This window comes from Morone saxatilis, unplaced genomic scaffold (assembly GCF_004916995.1).
Source record: "Morone saxatilis isolate NCDOM2014 unplaced genomic scaffold, NCSU_SB_2.0 Contig14, whole genome shotgun sequence".
In the NCBI taxonomy this organism is placed as follows: Eukaryota; Metazoa; Chordata; class Actinopteri; family Moronidae; genus Morone; species Morone saxatilis.
In genome coordinates, this window is record NW_023339696.1 from 1,166,283 (window position 1) to 1,185,791 (window position 19,509).

Consider the following 19,509-nt stretch of genomic DNA (forward strand, 5'->3'; position numbering starts at 1 on the left):
CTTTAAATAAAATGTATTATTATCCTGTTAGGAATATGTCTGTACCAAATTGCAATCAATCGATCCATCCAATATTTGTTGAGACAATTCTGGCCAAAAGTGGTGGCCTGACTAGGTATAAGAATTGAGAACTGGTTCCAAATTGTCTGATCCATCAGAATCGTATGCCACCATCGACAAAGAATCTGTCCGATAAGCAGAATTGATAATGGTACTGGTATCAATAAAGTCTTATCAGTTCCTATCCCTAGGCCTGATCCACTGACAGACAGAGTCCTCGACCCCCAGAGCCCTGCCCCTACCTTGCTTCTGCTTTATTTGTTAAAGGATCATAAAGATCTACAGTCTACATAACTCTTATTGAGTGTCAATATTTCTATTTGCAGTAATCCAGGCTCACTCTTTGTCTTGAAAACTTTTTCATGATAATGGTAAAATAAAAAAAAACTGAAGTTAACTTACAACCTTTAAAGCTACGCTGATGTCATTTATAATTTTTTGCCGAATTTTTCTGTCACTATTTTTCATAGATCCCATTATCCTGCAAACAAAGCTCTAATTGGCACTGTTCCTTTTCCAATCTGGGCGCAGCCATCAATGAGCAGGATAGATCTATTTGAATCACTGAAAAAATCAGACATACAGGCAAGGTTCAGAAGACTGGTCAGGCTTCAAAGAAACAGGATAAAACCTGAAATTTTATCTTAGCATTATGGATGGACTGCTTATAAACTTTAATTCAGCTTTCAGTATTATATTCCCCACCAGACTGATGGACCTGGGAGCAAACACCTCCCTCTGAGCATGGATCCTGGACTTGCCAGAACTCAGGAGGTCAGGGTGGTCAGTCACACTTCCAATCCTCTTATCCTCAACACAGGTGTCCCCCAAAGGTTGTGCACTCAGCCCCCTGCTGTACTCCGAGTACACATCACTATGTGGTCAAAACAGCTCCAACTCCATTGTCATGTTTGCTGATGACACAGTAGTGAGATGAGAAGGCCACCTGGAAGAAGTGGGATAGCTATCACTCTGGTGCCAGGCCAACAACCTCTTACTGAATGCCAGCAAAACCAAGAAGCTGGTTGTGGATTCTGGGAGGAAGCAGCAGAGGAACTACACACCCCAGGGACTTGATGGGACTCTTGTAGAGAGGGTGAGCACCTTCAGGTCCTTGGGAGTCCACATCACAGAGAATCTGACATGTCCACACACAAAGAAATCTTGGCAAAAAAAGGTAAAGCAATGCCTTTACCTCCTCAGGCAGCAAGAAATTCAAAGTTTCTTTTTCAGCATCTGAAGGATCTACTCTGCTGCTGTGGAAAGCATCCTAACAGGGGGCATCACCAACTAGTGTTTTGATTTTAAACTAAAAGAAGTAATAAGATATACAGATACAGCACATGACACATTTATTAATTATTCATGACCCTTGTGTTTCTTCCAAAGGCAACAAAACATAATGAGTGTGGAGAGGCATTCCCTGAAGTACCTCAAATAACATGCCTGAGTGGTCCACATCCTAAACAATTAGGAAGAAGTGAACAGTCCATCAGCCAATGGAGACCCAAATACCGCTGAGCTGATGTGAATGAAGGAAAATGGTCAGAAGTGACAGGAAGAAAGAAAAGGAGGAGAAGGGAGGAAAGAGGGGAAGGGGAAGGGGGGAGTGAGGGAGACAGGCAGAGGCTTGGTCCCACCTACAATAGAGAGCATGAGAGAGCCCAGAACGTCCCGCAGTGAAGCCCCGGAGATGGGCGGAATCGGCGACACCACGCCCTGGAACCAAGGCAACCCACACTGACTATAACTATAGCCATACAGAAAAGACTCACACATGGACCTGCAAGCTCATACACATTCATATCTGACTCACACAGTGGTACTCAAACTACAGCCTCTTCACAGTGAATGCGGCTGGCTGTCACAAAACTGAAATGCATTGTTCTTTTACCATGCTACTGTTAGTTTGAGTACCACTGTGTTATGATTCTGATCCCCAACACTCTTGATTGTTCACTGCATCTGGATTACAGTAGTGTTAATGTATAACGCCACCAATCCCAAATCCCAGCCACATTTCTGGGATGAATTCACATCACATTACATCTCAGTGACTATATGAATGTCAGTGAACAAGCCTTTAGGTCACCCTTGTGACCATTTCAGTATGAACACAACTCTGGTTTTACCATGACCAAAGCCTCGGCGAGAGAGATCTCAGTCTCAAGGACATCCTACAAACACAAATGGGTTTTGTCTTTGAACAGCTGGAGGTCATATCTTCATGTGTTACACGCTCTACGTGTTATTTCTGAATACATGGAGAGGCTTTGATCATTGTACAAAATTTCTGATTAAAAATAAAACAGGACCTAAGCTGCCAAATAAGTAATGCCCCTTTTTGCTCTGCATTCCAATGACAATTGCACAAGCCTCAGTCAGAACCTCAACTTTCTCCTTTCCTGTACTTAGATATGCTACATGCTAGGCTTGTCTATGTTGAAAAGACCACATTTTGAACATGGTTAAAAGATAAAAGTGACTATATAGTCACATCTTAAGTTAGTTAGCTATTGTTAGCAAAATGCTAGATAACGAGGCATGATGACACATTTTTGCATATCATGTGGTGAGTTATAAAATGGAAACTGAACATACAATAACAATGCTTGTTATGTCTTAGTAAGCTCACACACTCTGACCTGGCTGCCAGCCTGTTCACCTTTTATTGTGGTAGACATTATTTTATAATTTATGGCAGAACATTAAGAAAACACTTACTGATGTTTTGATGGAGGCCAGAGTCTTTAGCTTCTGCAGCAGTTGCTGGCTCTAGAGAAGAGAGAGATAAAGGCGAAATTATTTTTATATTATTTTACATATTTAGCCATTGATAGTATATAATTAGTGGATAGAGCTTCCAGGTCTGTGAAATGAAGCTGAAGGGTCTTAAACCTGCATTCTTTTGAATGGTTAGCAGGGGGCACATCCACTGGCTGCAAAAAAGAAGTCTAATCGTGCTGAGTCTTATGGAGAAATTAGCCTACTTATGACTTGATTTATTAGCTCAGTAAACAGTTTCCTAGTCATTCTCAGTAAGTCCATCCAATGTAACACACAAGCTGCCATTGTTTCCTTCTATAGACCAGTTGAAACTGTGCAGCCAATAAAGCGAAACAATAATAGTGTATCCATCCGCCCAGCATTCTGGTTTGGTTTATCGGTTTCCAACCTAGCAACCTCAGTGTGGGACTCCAGGAAGATGAGCACAGTTGCTGCATGCAAACTACCAAGAAATAGTTTCAGCACATAACCACGCTCTCCTTTGTTTAATCTGTATGCAAACAGTAAAGTAAAAATGACAGTTTGTGGTTTAGGCGGGAGTTAAGTGATGCTCACCAGAACGGTGGCATGTTTGATCTTCTGAACAATTCCATTGTGACCGAGGTACTGCAGGGAGAGCCAGAGAGGCAACGCTCGCAGCTTTGCCACCGGCTGGCTGGAGGTCAAACCTGCTGCCAAAGACTGAGACAAACAGAGCAGTGAGTCATTTAGACATGGAGAGCTGAACTGAATGCTATTAATCTTAATGATATTAAGAACCAATCTTAATGTGGGTACATCAACTAGCAGCTACTGAAGGAAAGTTTAAATCACTTTCAGTCAATCTGTTTGAAAAAGAATGGCACAAAAACATGTATTGCTCTGTGTTGAATCAATTTGTATGAGATGCTATGAGCCTACCAGTGCTGGGTCTTCGTGTCTGTAGAGGGTGACAGCGCTTACAGCAGGCAGTCCCAGCCACTGACCTGGTGTCAGTGTCATACTGTCACTTCTGTTGGCAGCCTGGAAGGGGAAAGAATAATGTACATGGATACACACATGTCACAAGAGAAAGTCAAACATGAGCTGGCATTTCCTGGGTGTCTGGCTCATATGATCAAAGTGAGACAATAACACAGGGAGGGAGAGTGGAGACTCACTATGCTTGCTTGTATTTGTCTTCTTCATATCTCAGTTCTAGGTTTTTACACATTTATGATTATACCTTTATCTGTAATCACACGGCTCTTCTAGCCTTTCAAAATGTTATTGGACTGAATAGATCAAATTCAGATAGTGAAATGAGTCATTTTGTGGGGGTTACGACGCTCAAAATGTGTATGTATTATGGGAAAAAGTCTTTTTGGGCCATCACGTGACAGACATCATTGCTATAATTACACGGTTTGGCCACTAAGTGAGATTGGCTTCAAAGCCCGGCGCTCTTTCTGGGGGCTTGCTATAGATTAAAATGGCTCATTCTCAGATAACGAAAACACATCTATTATTATTTTCAGGTTATTATACACTAATTAAAACATACCTATGAATATTATATTCAATTTCTGACAATAGATCCTCCTCAATGTTACACACTGGACCTTTAATCTCAGTCTGCGTATTGTATATTGACCTTTGTGCTGCAGTAGCCCTAAATGGATGAGAATATGTCAACATGAGATTACCATGATCGCAGAGGTGGCCTGACCCAGTGCTAGGGTTGCCAGGTTGACCCTAAAGAAGAAAACACAACAACATATAAATGTTAATATAACAGCAGTGAGAACTGGGCCTTCAATACTATACTGGTCATCATTTTTATTTAAAGAAATACATTCTAGTGGTGATACTGCATGTTTATCAAAACAAAACCTTTTTTTTTTTTTTTTTACATTAAGACCATATACTGTACAGAGTAAGAGAATCAACCCACCCCTCCAGATGGAGCCACATGCTGTACTGATCACAAAGGTCCTTCAGACGACCCAACTTATCTGTATGTCCTGCCCCAGGGGTACCTGGGGAAAACACACATTCAAATTACCTAATTTCAACAGCAGAAAAAAAAACTATTTGTAATTCCCATAATGTAACAGATAGTGAAGAGTTGTTCGGATTGTTATTTTCCTTCACCTGCGTTGGCGATAAGCAGCAAAGGAAGCTTCCCAGCTTCTTTGTCCTCTTTGATCAGTTTGTCCAACAGTGCAACGTCCTGACAATGACAAACAGGATACGAGTCAAAAGAAATTCTTTTTAACAATCTGGAAGTGTGTTTTCAAAGGGTTTTTCACTTGGACTCTCCTACCATTTGGTGTTGGGATCCAAAGACGGTGTTGCATGGGACTGTGCACAGACTAGAGAGTGGCAAGCCAAGCTAATGAGACAGAGACTGACATTAAAATCACTTTCTATTGTGTATGCAACTGGATAAAATTAAATTAAATCTGTGTGACACTTTATGTGTCCATATACATATTACAATTCTGCCTATGTTTATACAATACTAGTAGTGCTACCAAAAGAATATTTTTAAAAACATAAAGGGCAATTCTGATATTTTTTACATATTTTGGGGTCTAAATGACTAATTGGTATAAAAAAGGTTTTGGAATTGTTCCAACAGACTGACTCAGTTGGCAGCCGCAAAATGCAACATAATGCAACGCAATCCTTTCATGGGCAAATGACCACATCAAAGGATTTTGTCAAAAAAATCTCCCATTTTATTCAGGTAACACTGCGTTTCACCGGTCGCCTGTCAATGGCATCATATCCCCTTTGTGCCTGCGTCAGCGTTGTGGTTGTCTGCCAACAACATGGCGGCGCGCACAGACGCAGCGGCTCACAGCTCTCCCTATTTGTGCTTTCTACTAAATGTATTTATTGTATTGTATATAGTCTTTTACTATCGTGCTAATTATTTGTTGCACTTTTACGGAGCTGCTCTTAAGGCCTTTTCACACCTAAAAGTCTGGACCAGGTCCGGACCAACGTTCGTGTTTAATTACATTGTATCACATTTGATCCCATTATTTTCGGTTTCACATAGTACCACTTCTTGCCTAGCGCACCTAAAAGCACTTTCATGGACACTACCTACGGCGTGTATCACGCCACGTACGTGTGTTGCGTCTCCCTTTGAATGGTGAGTAGACGGCCGTGCGTCTGACGTTGGCGTGTTGTCCATTTTGGCGGGTAGTCTTTTTCCGTAGAATAAAATGAACTGAGCAAATCCCGTTTGCGTTATTATGGTATTACTACCGAACATAAAACATATTAATCTCCTCTTCTCCCAATGTACTTACACCGACTCATTTTTGCTTGTTCTCCGGGGGTTTTCTTCGCGTTTTTTTTTTTCTTCTTCTTCTATGGTACCGTATGCCTAACTTCCTGTAATTGGTCCGAAAGTCCGAACCATCAAAAAAGTGTTTCATACGGTAAACCGACTGAACCATGGTTCAAGTTTGATCCGGACCAAGACCACTCTTTAGTTCGGACCTCAAATTTGTTGGTCTTTTGATTTTGCACCCTTTCTCACCTACAATTTTGGCTTCGGAACCCAAACTGAAAAAGTCCAGAAGGTCCGGACCAAATGAGGTATGGTGTGGAAAACGCCTAAATCTCATTGTACTCGTGTACAATCGACAATAAAGGCTTTCAATTCAGTTCAGAAGCTGTCATACCATCTCGACTTTTTATCCCAGTCTGAACAGCCGCCATTTTTACACCCATCCCACTGTCCCCTTACGACTCTTGGTGCTTTTCAACTCTAGATTTGAACCGGATGAAGGATTTTAGTCATCTGACGTCTGGATCTTAAGTTATCAGAGAAACAAGCTGAGCTAACGTTAGCAGGAGCTCGGCTCGCAGCCCCTCCAGGACGTCCTTTGTCTTTTGTCTTTTTTTAGCAGTTTTAATCAACGGGTCTGATGATGTCAGCTACAGGCTGATGGGATCTACTCGGTCAATTCTGAAACCTTTTGTACCCAATAGTGATTTAGACTCCAAAATATGTAAAAATAGGGCCCATGTTTAAAAATACCAGAATTACCTTTTATCTTTGTTGAAATTCATTAGCTGCCTCCAGGCAAATAAAGGTTTTTCAAGCCCCCTGGAGGATGGAGGATTTGAATGTTTCTAAAATCCCAGTGGAAGTATAGGACTGGCTCTCACTTGAGAAATATTCACATGACATTTTCACACATGGAGTTTACTCTTCATCATTAGTATGGTGTGTGAGTATCTTCCTTCCTACCTGGCTGCACAGGTGCTGTCCCAGCCCAGGCCTGCCGGAAGCACTCTGGTAGATGACTGGCTGTTTGGAGCTGAGGACTGCGTAGCCCTCTGAAGCATATTCTTCATAACGGGCATTAATTACCAGCCGACACACTTTGACTAGGCCATCCCTGTCATCCTCGTGGAAGTAGGCTGAGCCATTCTCGTACCTGAGGGACAGATAAGATTGGTGTCTAAAGACAGAGCACTGAATGCAGAGAGCAACCAGAGTTACTGTAAGTTATTACAAAGACAAAAGACGGTAAAAGGTCAGAGAAAATACAATTTTCACTCAAACGCAGATTACTTTTATCCAGTTTTCAATCATATCTTAAAAGTCCAGCGTGTAACATTTAGGAGGATATATTGGCTGAAATGGAATATAATATTCATTAGTGTATAATCACCTTAAAATAAGAACCTGTGTGTCTATGTTACCTTAGAATTAGCATTTTTTATCTACAGACGCTGCAGGTCAGTTTCCATGGAGTCCGCCATGTTGAACCACCATGTTTCTACAGTAGCCCAGAATGAAAAAACCAAACACTGTCTCTAGATATACCATTCATGTTTTTTGCCATAGTTTATCCTTTGTGCTTGAAAAGAGGGGCGTACACCACTGGATGTCACTAAATCCTGGACACTGGACTTCCTAAATGACTCAATTATCGATTATCAGAATTTGTTGGCAATACATTTAACAGTTGACCCTGAATTGCCTAGAATCTTTTTTTCACAGATAATCTGTGAAACAATCTGGTTCCTCTGGCTCCTCCTAGAGCTCTTAATGGTATTTGAAAGAATCCACCGGGCCTAAAGGAAAACAACCAATCAGAGAAGAGAAAGATATAGAAGACATTTTGGTTGGAGGCTTAAAGATAGTTGATTACTGAGTCCCATTCCCAGGGTCCAGAAGCATCTATATTTGACACCCTGGACACCTAGCAAATGCACAAGAACGTGTCAGGGGAACCAGATTTTTTTTCACAAATTATTTGTCTCATGTTCTACTGTCAGGATATAGTGAAAGTTTCAGCAAATATGACAAATAGTTTTAATAAAATGACCTACTGCAGCTTTAACTGCTTATTGTGTACACAAAGCATTATGAGATATTGAACAATTATTTAATGTTACACATTTTTAAATTCCAAAGATTCACCACTTTTCCTGAAATGTATTTTTTCATTTGTCCTGACCTTGACTTTTTTAGACCTACTTGTTCTCTCTTTCCAAACATGTTTGAATATTTGATGTTCTATATACATCACATTTGTGCAATACTGTAATATACTTTACTCACTATGATGTGACCTGCTGTCCTGTCTTTCTACAGCAGCTGCTATAGTAAGCTACTGTGCAGGTACTATCTGTGTAACCATCATGTCACTGACACAAACAGAAGGTATTTGTTTGGATCCTGCAGGGTTGTGTCCACGGGCCTACCTGAACAGTCTGCAGAGCCACAGCGTTGTGTCAGACAGGATCCGAGTGGTCAGCTTCCGCAGTCGCTCTCTGTCCAGGACAGAGATGTAGGCTGCCAGGCTGTGACCCAGCAAGGCCATGTGACCCTGTTCACCCACATTCTGCATCCTACTGGAGACATCAAACAACAGCTTTATCACACACTTTATACTGAGGGCTGTCTATTTCATTCCTTACTTATTCAGGATTCAGACCCTTTTTAAGAAATTATTTTCCAGGACCATCCCAGGACAGGACAGCACTTGCTCACAAATGCTCATATAAATTTACCAGTAGGTCTCTTACTGACACATTTAACTCCAGTTTTATTCCTGATGAAGTGTCTCAGGTTCATTACAGGTAGGTGGTCAGTTGTTGGAAGGATGCTCCACGTTAGCTTGCTTCGTGGTGCTCTTGGCTGTTCTGACCACAGCTGATTTTACTCTTGCAGTCTCACTCTCAGCTGAATTGACTACAGCTTACTACAGTTTTCCTCTAACAGTAAAATCGATGTCGTTTTGAAGTATCATAGCGAGCAGCTCATCCTACTAACAGTGAAGTTTCGAAAAATATACGCACTAAGGTTTATATAGGTGATCTGAGTGCAGGACTAAAATACAAATAAAGTTTTTCAGGACAACATAGATCATTTCCAGGTGTTTCCATGACTGGAAAACTAGTCCCTACATCTACATGTAATACAGGTATTCCAGGTTTACCAGGGCACGTGGGAATCCTGTTAATCGCATAGAGGAGTACTTACTCTCTGATGTAAATACATTAGCTTTAGTTGTATTGTGACACTGTTAATTTCCTTATAGCAATCAGGCTATTCTGGGTGTTGTTTTATATAAGCAGCTTCTATATTTAACAGTCCAGAAATAGACCAGATATATGCATGTACTGTACAAGAATTACAGGAACTATGGGTAAACGACACGCCTGACATGACTCAGCTTCTTCATTGTCATGACTTGACATCTTAAAGTGCTATAATCACCACAAACATTGCACCATCTTGTTCATAGTTATAAATAGTTCTTTACTTAATATTTTATGGCTATGGATTTAACATGATTTAGAAAAGGACAAACACTAATGCTTTACTTGTTACAGTCAAAGTGCAAAATGCAGACAGTACTACAGTATGCTTATGTAATTTTTTCACTGATTAGTTCTACTTACTGTTGGCTGGGCTTGTCTTCCTCCTCTTCCCCTTCATGTATGAGGTTGTGAACTAGGTGCAGTACAGTGGCAACATCCTGACCACTGCACAGGAAACGCAAAGAAACCAATCATTAGCTTCAGGCTCTTTTATCACACAACCTTTAAACACTGCAAACTCCCACAATTTCCATACTTTGTATAAAACACAGATAAACCAAAATCCACTCTCATTAAATGTACCTATCCAAGTAACCAAACTTACACATATTGCTCAATGAGCTTCAAACAATGCCCCTCTGACACCGATGTTAACAAGTACAACAGAAACTTTTTAAACTTTTTTAAACTGCTGTATTTCCAACATTTGAGACAGAGCAAACAACTCTTTCATAGTAATGTGTTCAGCAGGGTCTGCTCTCATTAACTGTGAAACACCCTTTGTGTGTGTGTCTTACTCTCCCTGCAGGGGTCCAGGGATGCTGGTTCTGCTGAAGCGCCACCTCTCTGTTCCTGCCTCCAGTTCTCTAAAGAGATGCACAGCACAGATAAACCTTAAAGAACTCAAACACTGAAACTTAAAGCTGCAGTAGGTAACTATATACTAATATAACCAATCAGAGCTGAGAAAGGTCGTTGATTGTTGAGTCTCAGCAAATATGACAAACATTTTAGTGAAAGTTACCTACTGCAGCTTTAAGATACTCTATATTGGTATTTTGTTGCATTTATGTGGCCCAGCCACCAGACTTAATGCCTGTGTTCGAAATTAACGGTAAGGTAAGTCTCTAGTCTTACCTCTGTCCGTCTTCCAGTATTCTCATGGCTTGACTCAGATTCTTGCCCACTTGAGCCAGCGTGGAGTCCACCATCGTCTAAGAGGTGTTGTGTGTGATGTGATGTGTGTGTGTGTGTGTGTGTGTGTGCTGGGAGAGAGTTAAAGAGAGAATATTAGGACAAACATGCTGCTACATGTTAAAGTTTGTACACAGCAGACAGTAAGTAAGAGAAAAGTATAGCTAGTTAGATAGTTATCTATTGAGAGCACAACCCAAGGGTCTGTTTGGTCTGAACAGGCTGTGAAGATCATAACTTACAGTAAACATTTTATACACACCCATTAAAGCCTCTGTTGTTTCCCTTCAGACCTAAAATTAACCCAGTAAACTGGACTGCATTTAGTTATGGGGGAGTCCATGAGAGCAGGAAAACAGCAGCACACTACTTAATTTAAACATCTGATTTTAACTACTATTTTTTTTCTCTCCATTAATTAACACAAGGAATAAGTGACAATTATATACTCTATACTTATGATGTTTAAATTCAGTATATAGATAGCTATGGAATAATAGGAAACTGGATGATGATGAAATTGTCTGCTGTTAAAGGAGTTCATCAGCATAAATCCATACATGAGGGGAAGGGAAATTTGAACCACCACCATAGTGAAGCCATGGGTCTGATATATTGTGATTTTTTTCTTTGAATCCTAATTTTAAGAAAATGGTTATAGTTCCAGAAAATATTAATTTTTTAAAATATCTTCTTACACCCTTACTGATGAATGCCAGGTGGTCTAACATCGCTCATGTCCAAGTCAACAATCTCACAACAGTGTGTATACAGTAGCTTTCCTGGAACTTCTCGTAAACAGCTGGAATGCGTAAAGTTAGCATTTTAGCTAACAAAAAATGTGTTTTTGAATGGGTTTTTGGTAAGATGCTTAAAATAGGGTCTGTGGTTAACACAAGCTTAAGAGATTTTCATGCTTTGTTCTGTGACATAAAATACGTCGTATGTGAATTTTGAAGCTTTTAGATAAGTCTTAAAAAAGGCGGTTGCTAACGGCGGTTGTTGGTAACATTAAAACATGGAGACTTATCTACTCACTAGTCTGACTTTACAGCCCTGTTGTGTTTATTCTCAAACTCTTGCAAACTGTTCTAACTCAAACTTAGAAACTAGATTTTAATAACAAGATTTAATCAAAAAGTGTAAGTTCATTTGTGAAGATTAACTTGCTGAACTAAACTTGTAAGTATCAGGCTTATTTTCTGTAATAATCTAAATCCTATGGGCTTTTTGTGGAAGGAACCAGGGTGATGCTAACTTCCACCTAGGCCTTCTGAAAGATCATAGCCCAGCCCAAACAGCCACTGAAGTTTCATATCTGGGGAATGATTTCACAACATGGTGCAGGTCCAATGGTCATCTTTGAGGGAATCGTGGGACATATTTTGAGATCATCATCAAAGAAGTTGCAAGAACCCTTGCATTGCATCAGAGGGAATAAACAGGGTGAGGACTCCGCCAGAGTCACCCGATTTAAAACCTGTCGAGCTTGTCTGGCACTTGATGAAAGACTCCAAAGGAGGCTGAACCTGGCACAAAGCAGGAGCTTGTCTGAATCAGAGAGGTCTTTTGGAAGATGATCCAAGATTTCTGTAATAAAGTTATTAAATATTTATTAAAAGTACAGAAAGTACTCGTGTCTTGCTCTTTGGATCGTCCACACCTGCTGCTAATTGATGGACTGACAAGTAAAAAAGTTTCCTGAAAAGATCTGAATATAAGAAAACAAAAACTCCTATTTGTGAATGTTCCCTTCCAACTGCTGTCTCTGTGACAGCCACATGATTCACCTGCCAGTAGGAATGTAACAATATAACGCAATATATATATATATATAACATATACATTGTAGCGCCCGCAAAGTCAGAATCACATTGCTACACACCTTTCCATTAAAACACACCTCCATTCATGGCTTCATCCACCCACATTCATCCTCCTACTCCAATGGAAATAAACCACCGATCCCCGTAGTGAATCACGTCCTCCAGAAGGGGAATTCCTTATTTTGTGTGTTGGAGTCCGTGGAAAACCCTCGTCGGAACTTGCTGGCAAATAACAAGGCGACTGGCCTGGTTCAATAAACTAAAAAAGTCCCACACAACGACCCATGTATTTTTTGAAACGTAAACCTAACGTGCTGCATCATGGGTGACGGAAAATTCCCTGTTCCCTTGCGATCCGTTCTTCGGCCTTTTTAAGTTCATTTTTCTATTGTCTTGTGGAGACTGTGAAAAAATACTGTGGATATCCAATTCAATCAGCACCTCAAAAATTAGACCGAGTTAACGAGTTCTTTTCCGACATGAGGGTATTCTTGAATTTCCCAGTCAAAAGATTTTTTCTGATTATACCCAACGTCACTTTTGAACAGCATTCACTGCGGGCATTCAGGTCTCCAATCGAGAGCGGGCACTGCCCGTGCTGACAAAATGCATATATGCTATCCAGGCTATGGCATGATATCGGACTTATCGGTATGGACGTAAAATTCCTGTATCAGGCCAATATTCAAGAACAGTGAGAAAAAAAGAACGTGATACTTCACTATCATGGGATACTGACATTTGGTTTTAAGTGAATTCTTGCAAAGACTGATGGATGTCATGAAATTTGGTTCAAAAATAAGTTCTACCTTTGGTGTAAAAATTCACATTTTTTTCACAATTACAAACTTGAACCTCCTCTAATTCTAGCGCAATAAAACGGTCCATATATTTGATATGCTGTAAGCCAAGCCTCGAGACAGAATACAATAGAAATTCAAGTGGGTGTGACACTTATTCTTGCACACTGTATGTTTACTTTGACAACTGCGCACAGACACAGCGACACACACTTCCCATAAAAACCCTGATCTACTATAAGACTAAGGATGAAGAACAATTACCTTAAATTATCCAGATTTATTATCTCTCGATATTTCTAATAACTACAAAGTGGAACCTAGATAGAAATTGGGGATAAAGGGCACTCTGTATATAAAATCTGGGAATAATATCTGTATGTAAACTAATTAAAGTAATGACACTTTATAGGTACTTTCTGAAAACATTTAAATACATCAACATGTTATATTTGCTTCAAATCAGAGTATTGTGGACATATACGGTAACGATTACAAAAAAAAAACTTTATCGCATGTATCCTAATAAACGAGGATGCCGATATTCACAAAAAATTAATATCGAATTATCGGTATCGGTTTTATAACGATGTTTGTTCGTACGCTTAAAAGCATTCCGAGCCTGCCATAAACAGCAGCATGGGACGTTTACCGGCGTGCTCTAGATGACGTTAACAACAACAACTACAGCTAGACTGGTTGGGTTGCCTACCGTGGCTAACAGCAAACAGCTTTAAAGCTGAATGATTTTAATATTAACACAAAATAATGCAATGCACCTTAAATATTTACCCTGCTTATGACTTTCTTAACCAAACAACAATTGGCTAGAATAACATTAGAACTCCCTTCAGTGCATAATATCAATTAAACACCATTAACCAAAGTAGCGCTTAGCAGCGATACGTGTACTACGATTAGCGTTAGCGCTCCTTTTCAGTATAATACAATGAAAGTTTGAAGTAGTTCCTTATTTGCACCGACAGTGGTTTACATTGGAAACTATGTGCATTATGTATCATCCAGTGGGCATCACAATAAAATTAGGCAATAATGTGTTAATTCACAATAGGAGAATATGTATGTTGGTACCATAAACATTTGTGTAAAAAGCTGCATATACGTTTGTATATCAATTGGGGAAATTGAGAGTGGACAATATCGGAATATCGATATCCGGCAGAAAAGCCAATATCCGGCATCCCTAAATATAACTAATATAGTTATACCTACCTTCTGTAAGACACATATTGTTACTATTATGATCGGATATTTGGTATGCGATGTATCCTGTCTGCCAGTCCTACTTTCATTTTAATGTTGTTAGTTGTTTGCAACCATTTTATTAAAGTTTTAATACAGAATTAATTTTATTAGTAAAGCCCCCTCAGTCCAGAGAATCAGTGTTTCGTTGATCTTTTTCATAATTATGATTTATGGTGAAGTGCAGAGGTTTTGACACTAGAGGATGTTTCACATTCATCTGCTGAAAGGTAGAGAAGAGTGTCTCCCTGTGCTCACTGATGCATGCTGATTTTAGGGGGGGTGTTTATGTTTTTGGGGGGGGGGGCTACCAGCACATTTGTGACATCACATAATAGTTTAGAGGTCATGCGTGTCCAGTATGCAACTTGACAGTGATGTAGAAATTGAAGCGCACCAGGTGCACATCCACCTGAGAATGAACCTTTACAGTGAGGGAGGTAAAGACAGACTGTTCCCAGCAGCAAAACTTTAGAAATCAACAACATTTGCATTTTCAGAGATTCTGGAGGTTTTAATGAGGTAGAAGGAGGAGATTAGTTTTTATGGATTTTAAAGCTGCAGTACGTAACTTTTATAAAAATTACATATTTGCTGAAAGTTTCACCGTGTCCTGACAGCAGTACATGGAAGATCTCGGAAACATCTGATTGAGTCTTATTACCAGGGTCCCAATGTGTCTGTATGTGACACCCTGGGAGACTCAACAATCAGATCTCTTTCTCAGCTCTAATTAGGTGTTTTTGTTCAGGCAAATACCATTAGGAGCACTAGGAGGAGCCAGAGGAACTAGATTGTTTCACAGATTATCTGTCTCATGTACTACTGTCAGGATCAGGATATAGTGAAAGTTTCAGCAGATATGACAATTATACTATATTTCCAATTATGGGAATAATACTTTTGCAGAGAAAAGCATATAAAAAAATTTGTTATCCCAGACTGACTATTTGTATACATGTCTTAATACTAAATGCATTTGTTTGATTTTTAAATGACATAATTATCAATATATTTAATACAAATGATAAATAAAATATGAATCACTTATAAATACATTTATAGTGTGTATATAATAAAACAAGCTTTAATATATATAATGTGTATACCTAAGAATCACTGTTTTATTACAGTTTTGTTGATTTATCTTCACTATGTGTCGACCTATTGGTATGGCTAATCGCAAAATGATCGAAATCACAATATGCAAATCCCAGAAACTGTAATTCCTTGAAAAAGGTCAAATATGACAAAATAGCTTTATAATGACATTCGGTAGTTCTGCAGAGATGCACTGGCCTACAAATCTTGTTCTCCAGATTTAGGAGAACATATTTGTTAGAGACCCCAATACATGTCACATCATCATGATTTGAATAGTTTTTTTAGAGAAAATTAAATTTGGGATGCAAAAATGCTCATTCCTACACTAATCGTGAACCCTGTCACAATCGCAATATGTTTTTACCACATGGTGCAGCCCTACCTACTGACAGTATGTTTAGTTTGATTATTAAGCACTTTGAATGACTATTTAGCTATAAAATTGAAGATTGATTATTAGCAATATTATTATGATTACTACAGGCATATTGCTGTGCCTCTACTTGTTATACCAACAATAAAGGTGTAATTTTATTATTTCCATGTTATACAGGCTTCATATCATTCGCATGTACGTGGCATGGCTTTGACAGGTGCACTGCTGCTGTCATGTTAGCGAAGGAGGATCGTCTGAGTCCATCAGGCTGCTGCTCGCCTGGCAGAACCGCAATGTCGGCAGCTGTCTCTCCGCGGACACATTATATAGGGCGAGAGAGCAGCTGCAATGTTCCACTCAAAACACACGTTTCATGGAGGTTGTTCGCGGCCAGCAGCAGGTTACACACAGAACTTAGAGGGTTAGCTAGCAACAGACACACACATCCACACAGCTGACCGTCCTTACCGTCACTGCCACCGCTGTCAGCCTGACTGAGCGGCTCTGCTGTGGAGGGGGACGCTAGGATATCTGTGGCGAGGAGTCGTCGCTGTGTCCCTTCAGAAGTCTTCGGGAAAGCGAGTTGGAATATTGAATTTGACACGTATTTACTGGCCCGACTTCCTTGTGAGATCCGGCCGCAGATAGAACCGGACAGCTTACTTCCTGGATTACCGCGCGACGTGCGTTCCACGCTGGCAGCGGCGACGTCACGCTCTGGCGTGGGACTGGCCAGTCAGGTGGTAGACAGCTGATGACGACCACGGATTTTCATTTATTATCCATTTATTCTATACCGGCGAACACAGCCTGACTGATGAGATAAACTGTTTAGTATGACATTGACAAATATCATTAGTGTATACATTCATAGAGCTTAAAGCTGCAGTAGGTATTTTTTATAAAAAAATATTTTTTTACAGTAGTACACGAGACATAATCTGTGAAAATAGAGCTCCTAATGGTATTTGGAAGAATCCACCGGGCCTGAACGAAAACAACCAATCAGAGCAGAGAATGATTGTTGACTCTCATTTCCAGGGTCAAATGCAGATGCTTCAGCATGCTGGGAATGGGACTATCTACTATCTTCAAGCCTCCACCGCAAAGTGTCTTTATATCAGCTCTGATTGGTTGTTTACATTAAGGCCCGGTGGATTCTTGCACATGCCATTAGGAGCTCTAGGAGTTAAGGTGTCTGGCCTTTATAGTGGAAGTACATTTATTTAATTTGAAGAACTTAAAACCACATTCGATATTCCTACAAAGCACTTCTTTAAATAACTTTAATGGCAGAAGGTGCTGATCTGACCAGTCAGATTATAAGTAAAAATGTGCCTCTTAATCCTAAATTTAGTATTTTGAATATTTACCCAGATGATTTTGAAACTTAAACAATGTCAGGTCCCTACTTCATGTCTGTTTCTTAAAGGCTAAACAGTGTATTGCATGCTCTTGGAAGAAAACAGCAATGTGTAAAATGTAGTGGCTGAAAGGAATGGCTTTTCGTTTTGCTCTTGGAAAGATAAGATAATTAAACAAAAACAACGTTTTGGGAAATTCAAAATGTTTTCTACAATTTCCTGGAACATCATAATACATGAAATGATGGATGGCATGATAAACTGATTTAACTGCTAATGGGGCTGGTTTCTGTTGTTTTTAGGTTTCTTATTCCTCCCATTTTGTATAAATTATAAATGATAAACTATATGTTTTATTATTAGTGTGCCTGCAAATCACACTACTATTATTCCTCGGGCTGTGGCCGGCCAAAGCAACACTAACATTCCTTCCTCCGGCCTATTATGTCCCTGGCAAGAGCACACTACTATTCTTCTCGGCTTTATTTTTAGTGTCCTGCAAAGCACACTACTTATTCCCTCATACTTTATTATTGTCCTGCAACAGCCACCTACTATTCTTCCTCGGCTTATTATTATAAGTGTGCCTGCAAGCAACTACTACATTATTCCTCCTATTATTATTAGTGCTGCAAAGCACACTACTATTATCTCCTCATCTTATTATTAGTGGCCTGCAAAGCACACTACTATTCTTCCTCGGCCTATTTTTTCTTCCGTACGTTTTTGCCCCACCACTCTCCCCAGTTTTGGTCGCACATACACAATAAAAGGTACAAAACGTCCTGCTCGTGGGAAATTAGTGCTATGACTTTTTCTAAGCGTTTCGCCAAACGGTTTTGCCGATAATCGCAAAAACGGGCCAAAAAATGAATGCGGTTGTATTGGAAGAATGTTCAACTGCCAATAACTGCCGTCTTCCATTTAGTGGAGCCGACAGCCGGCTAAAAATTTGTCTGAAAAATAAATTTTAAACCTGCTCTCAAGGCCACAAATTCACTCCATAAATAACCTCATAGATAGAACGTTGTAAATTCCGTTGTGGTCCAGTGATACCATTGCTTGAAGCTGTCAGACAAATAGTTTTGGCGGAACCGCCTGCTGCCGCACATCACCCTCTCACGCCCCATTATCCCATGTTAATTGGAAAGAGAAGTTTTGAAAAGAGCTCGTTGCATCTTCTTCTCAAACCCCGAGTCACATTTTTAACTTTACCACGACTCGCATCCTATGGTCAACAAGATGAACGATGCCTCACGGTCTTTTCGGTTTTTCGTTTCGCTCGTTCCTGCCATGGTTCGAGGGGGTTCATTTTAAATTTTCTGTCTCTCTCAAGAGTTTAAACAGAGAGAGAGCGCGCCACGTAATTGTGTTTGTATGTTTTTATGCTGATCCTGTATACTATTTACTTTTTTCTTTCCCCTGCAGTAACGGATGGAGAGAGCGCAGCCAAAGCAAAGGTATTATCCTTATTATCTTAACACTGCTTTTCTTTGTCTTTCCCAGTTCCCTTTTTCGTTTTGATAGTGAATCCTTCCTAAATTTTAAGTATGTTTCAGTGATTGCTAACTCACACTCATGTAATCGTACACATTACTCCATTGGAATTGATCAAAACATCCTACTTGACATGAAGCAAGCAAAATGTGGACCAAGTTTCACACAAACTGTATGACTTTTTGCTGGTCGCCACAATCTCTTGTCCATCAACATGCCCTGTCTACAAACACAATTACGAATCCCATTAAATCAGGAATTCATGCATTTCTCTTGTTTCCAATTCGTCTATAACAGCCATTAACGTTCAGAGTGCAGTGGCTTTTTAGAGAAGACTTTGGTAAAGATCACTTGATTATTTAATGACAAGAGACTCATTACTCAATGAAAATGTGAAAGGAACTGACAGACCTGTAACAACAGCAGTTTGTTAAAAAAGATTCCCATTTAAATAAATTAAGTAAACAATTCAAAAAATTTTTTAAATTTAAATTTCAAATCAAATTTTTTATTGTATAACGCCAATTTTTTTTCAATAAGCAAAAGGAAGATTTTAATCTAAAGGACCACTTTCCAAATAGAGCCCCAGGGTTCTACCCACTTGAAACTCCCGTTAAATAACTTTTATTTAACAGAGACCGCCAACCAGACCACCAATGAAGCCAAATGGGCCCCACATTGGTGAACGGGGCCAA

At 39.7% G+C, this 19,509-nt stretch overlaps 2 protein-coding genes across 2 annotated transcripts in view; one reads left to right on the forward strand and one right to left on the reverse strand.

Annotated features, from left to right (window-relative positions):
* Positions 1 to 16,630, reverse strand: part of pdxdc1 (pyridoxal-dependent decarboxylase domain containing 1) — a gene marked incomplete in the record, with an annotated part of 30,646 nt that extends 14,016 nt beyond the window's left edge. The window contains 13 exon segments of the mRNA XM_035654180.1: positions 2,785 to 2,835; positions 3,403 to 3,528; positions 3,748 to 3,849; positions 4,512 to 4,560; positions 4,760 to 4,844; positions 4,960 to 5,038; positions 5,132 to 5,200; positions 7,082 to 7,271; positions 8,548 to 8,697; positions 9,751 to 9,834; positions 10,188 to 10,256; positions 10,528 to 10,655; positions 16,422 to 16,630. Of these exon segments, the coding sequence (XP_035510073.1) occupies positions 2,785 to 2,835; positions 3,403 to 3,528; positions 3,748 to 3,849; positions 4,512 to 4,560; positions 4,760 to 4,844; positions 4,960 to 5,038; positions 5,132 to 5,200; positions 7,082 to 7,271; positions 8,548 to 8,697; positions 9,751 to 9,834; positions 10,188 to 10,256; positions 10,528 to 10,601 (1,128 nt within the window).
* Positions 1 to 19,509, forward strand: part of zgc:158403 (tetratricopeptide repeat protein 39A) — a gene marked incomplete at its 5' end in the record, with an annotated part of 767,589 nt that overhangs the window by 742,202 nt on the left and 5,878 nt on the right.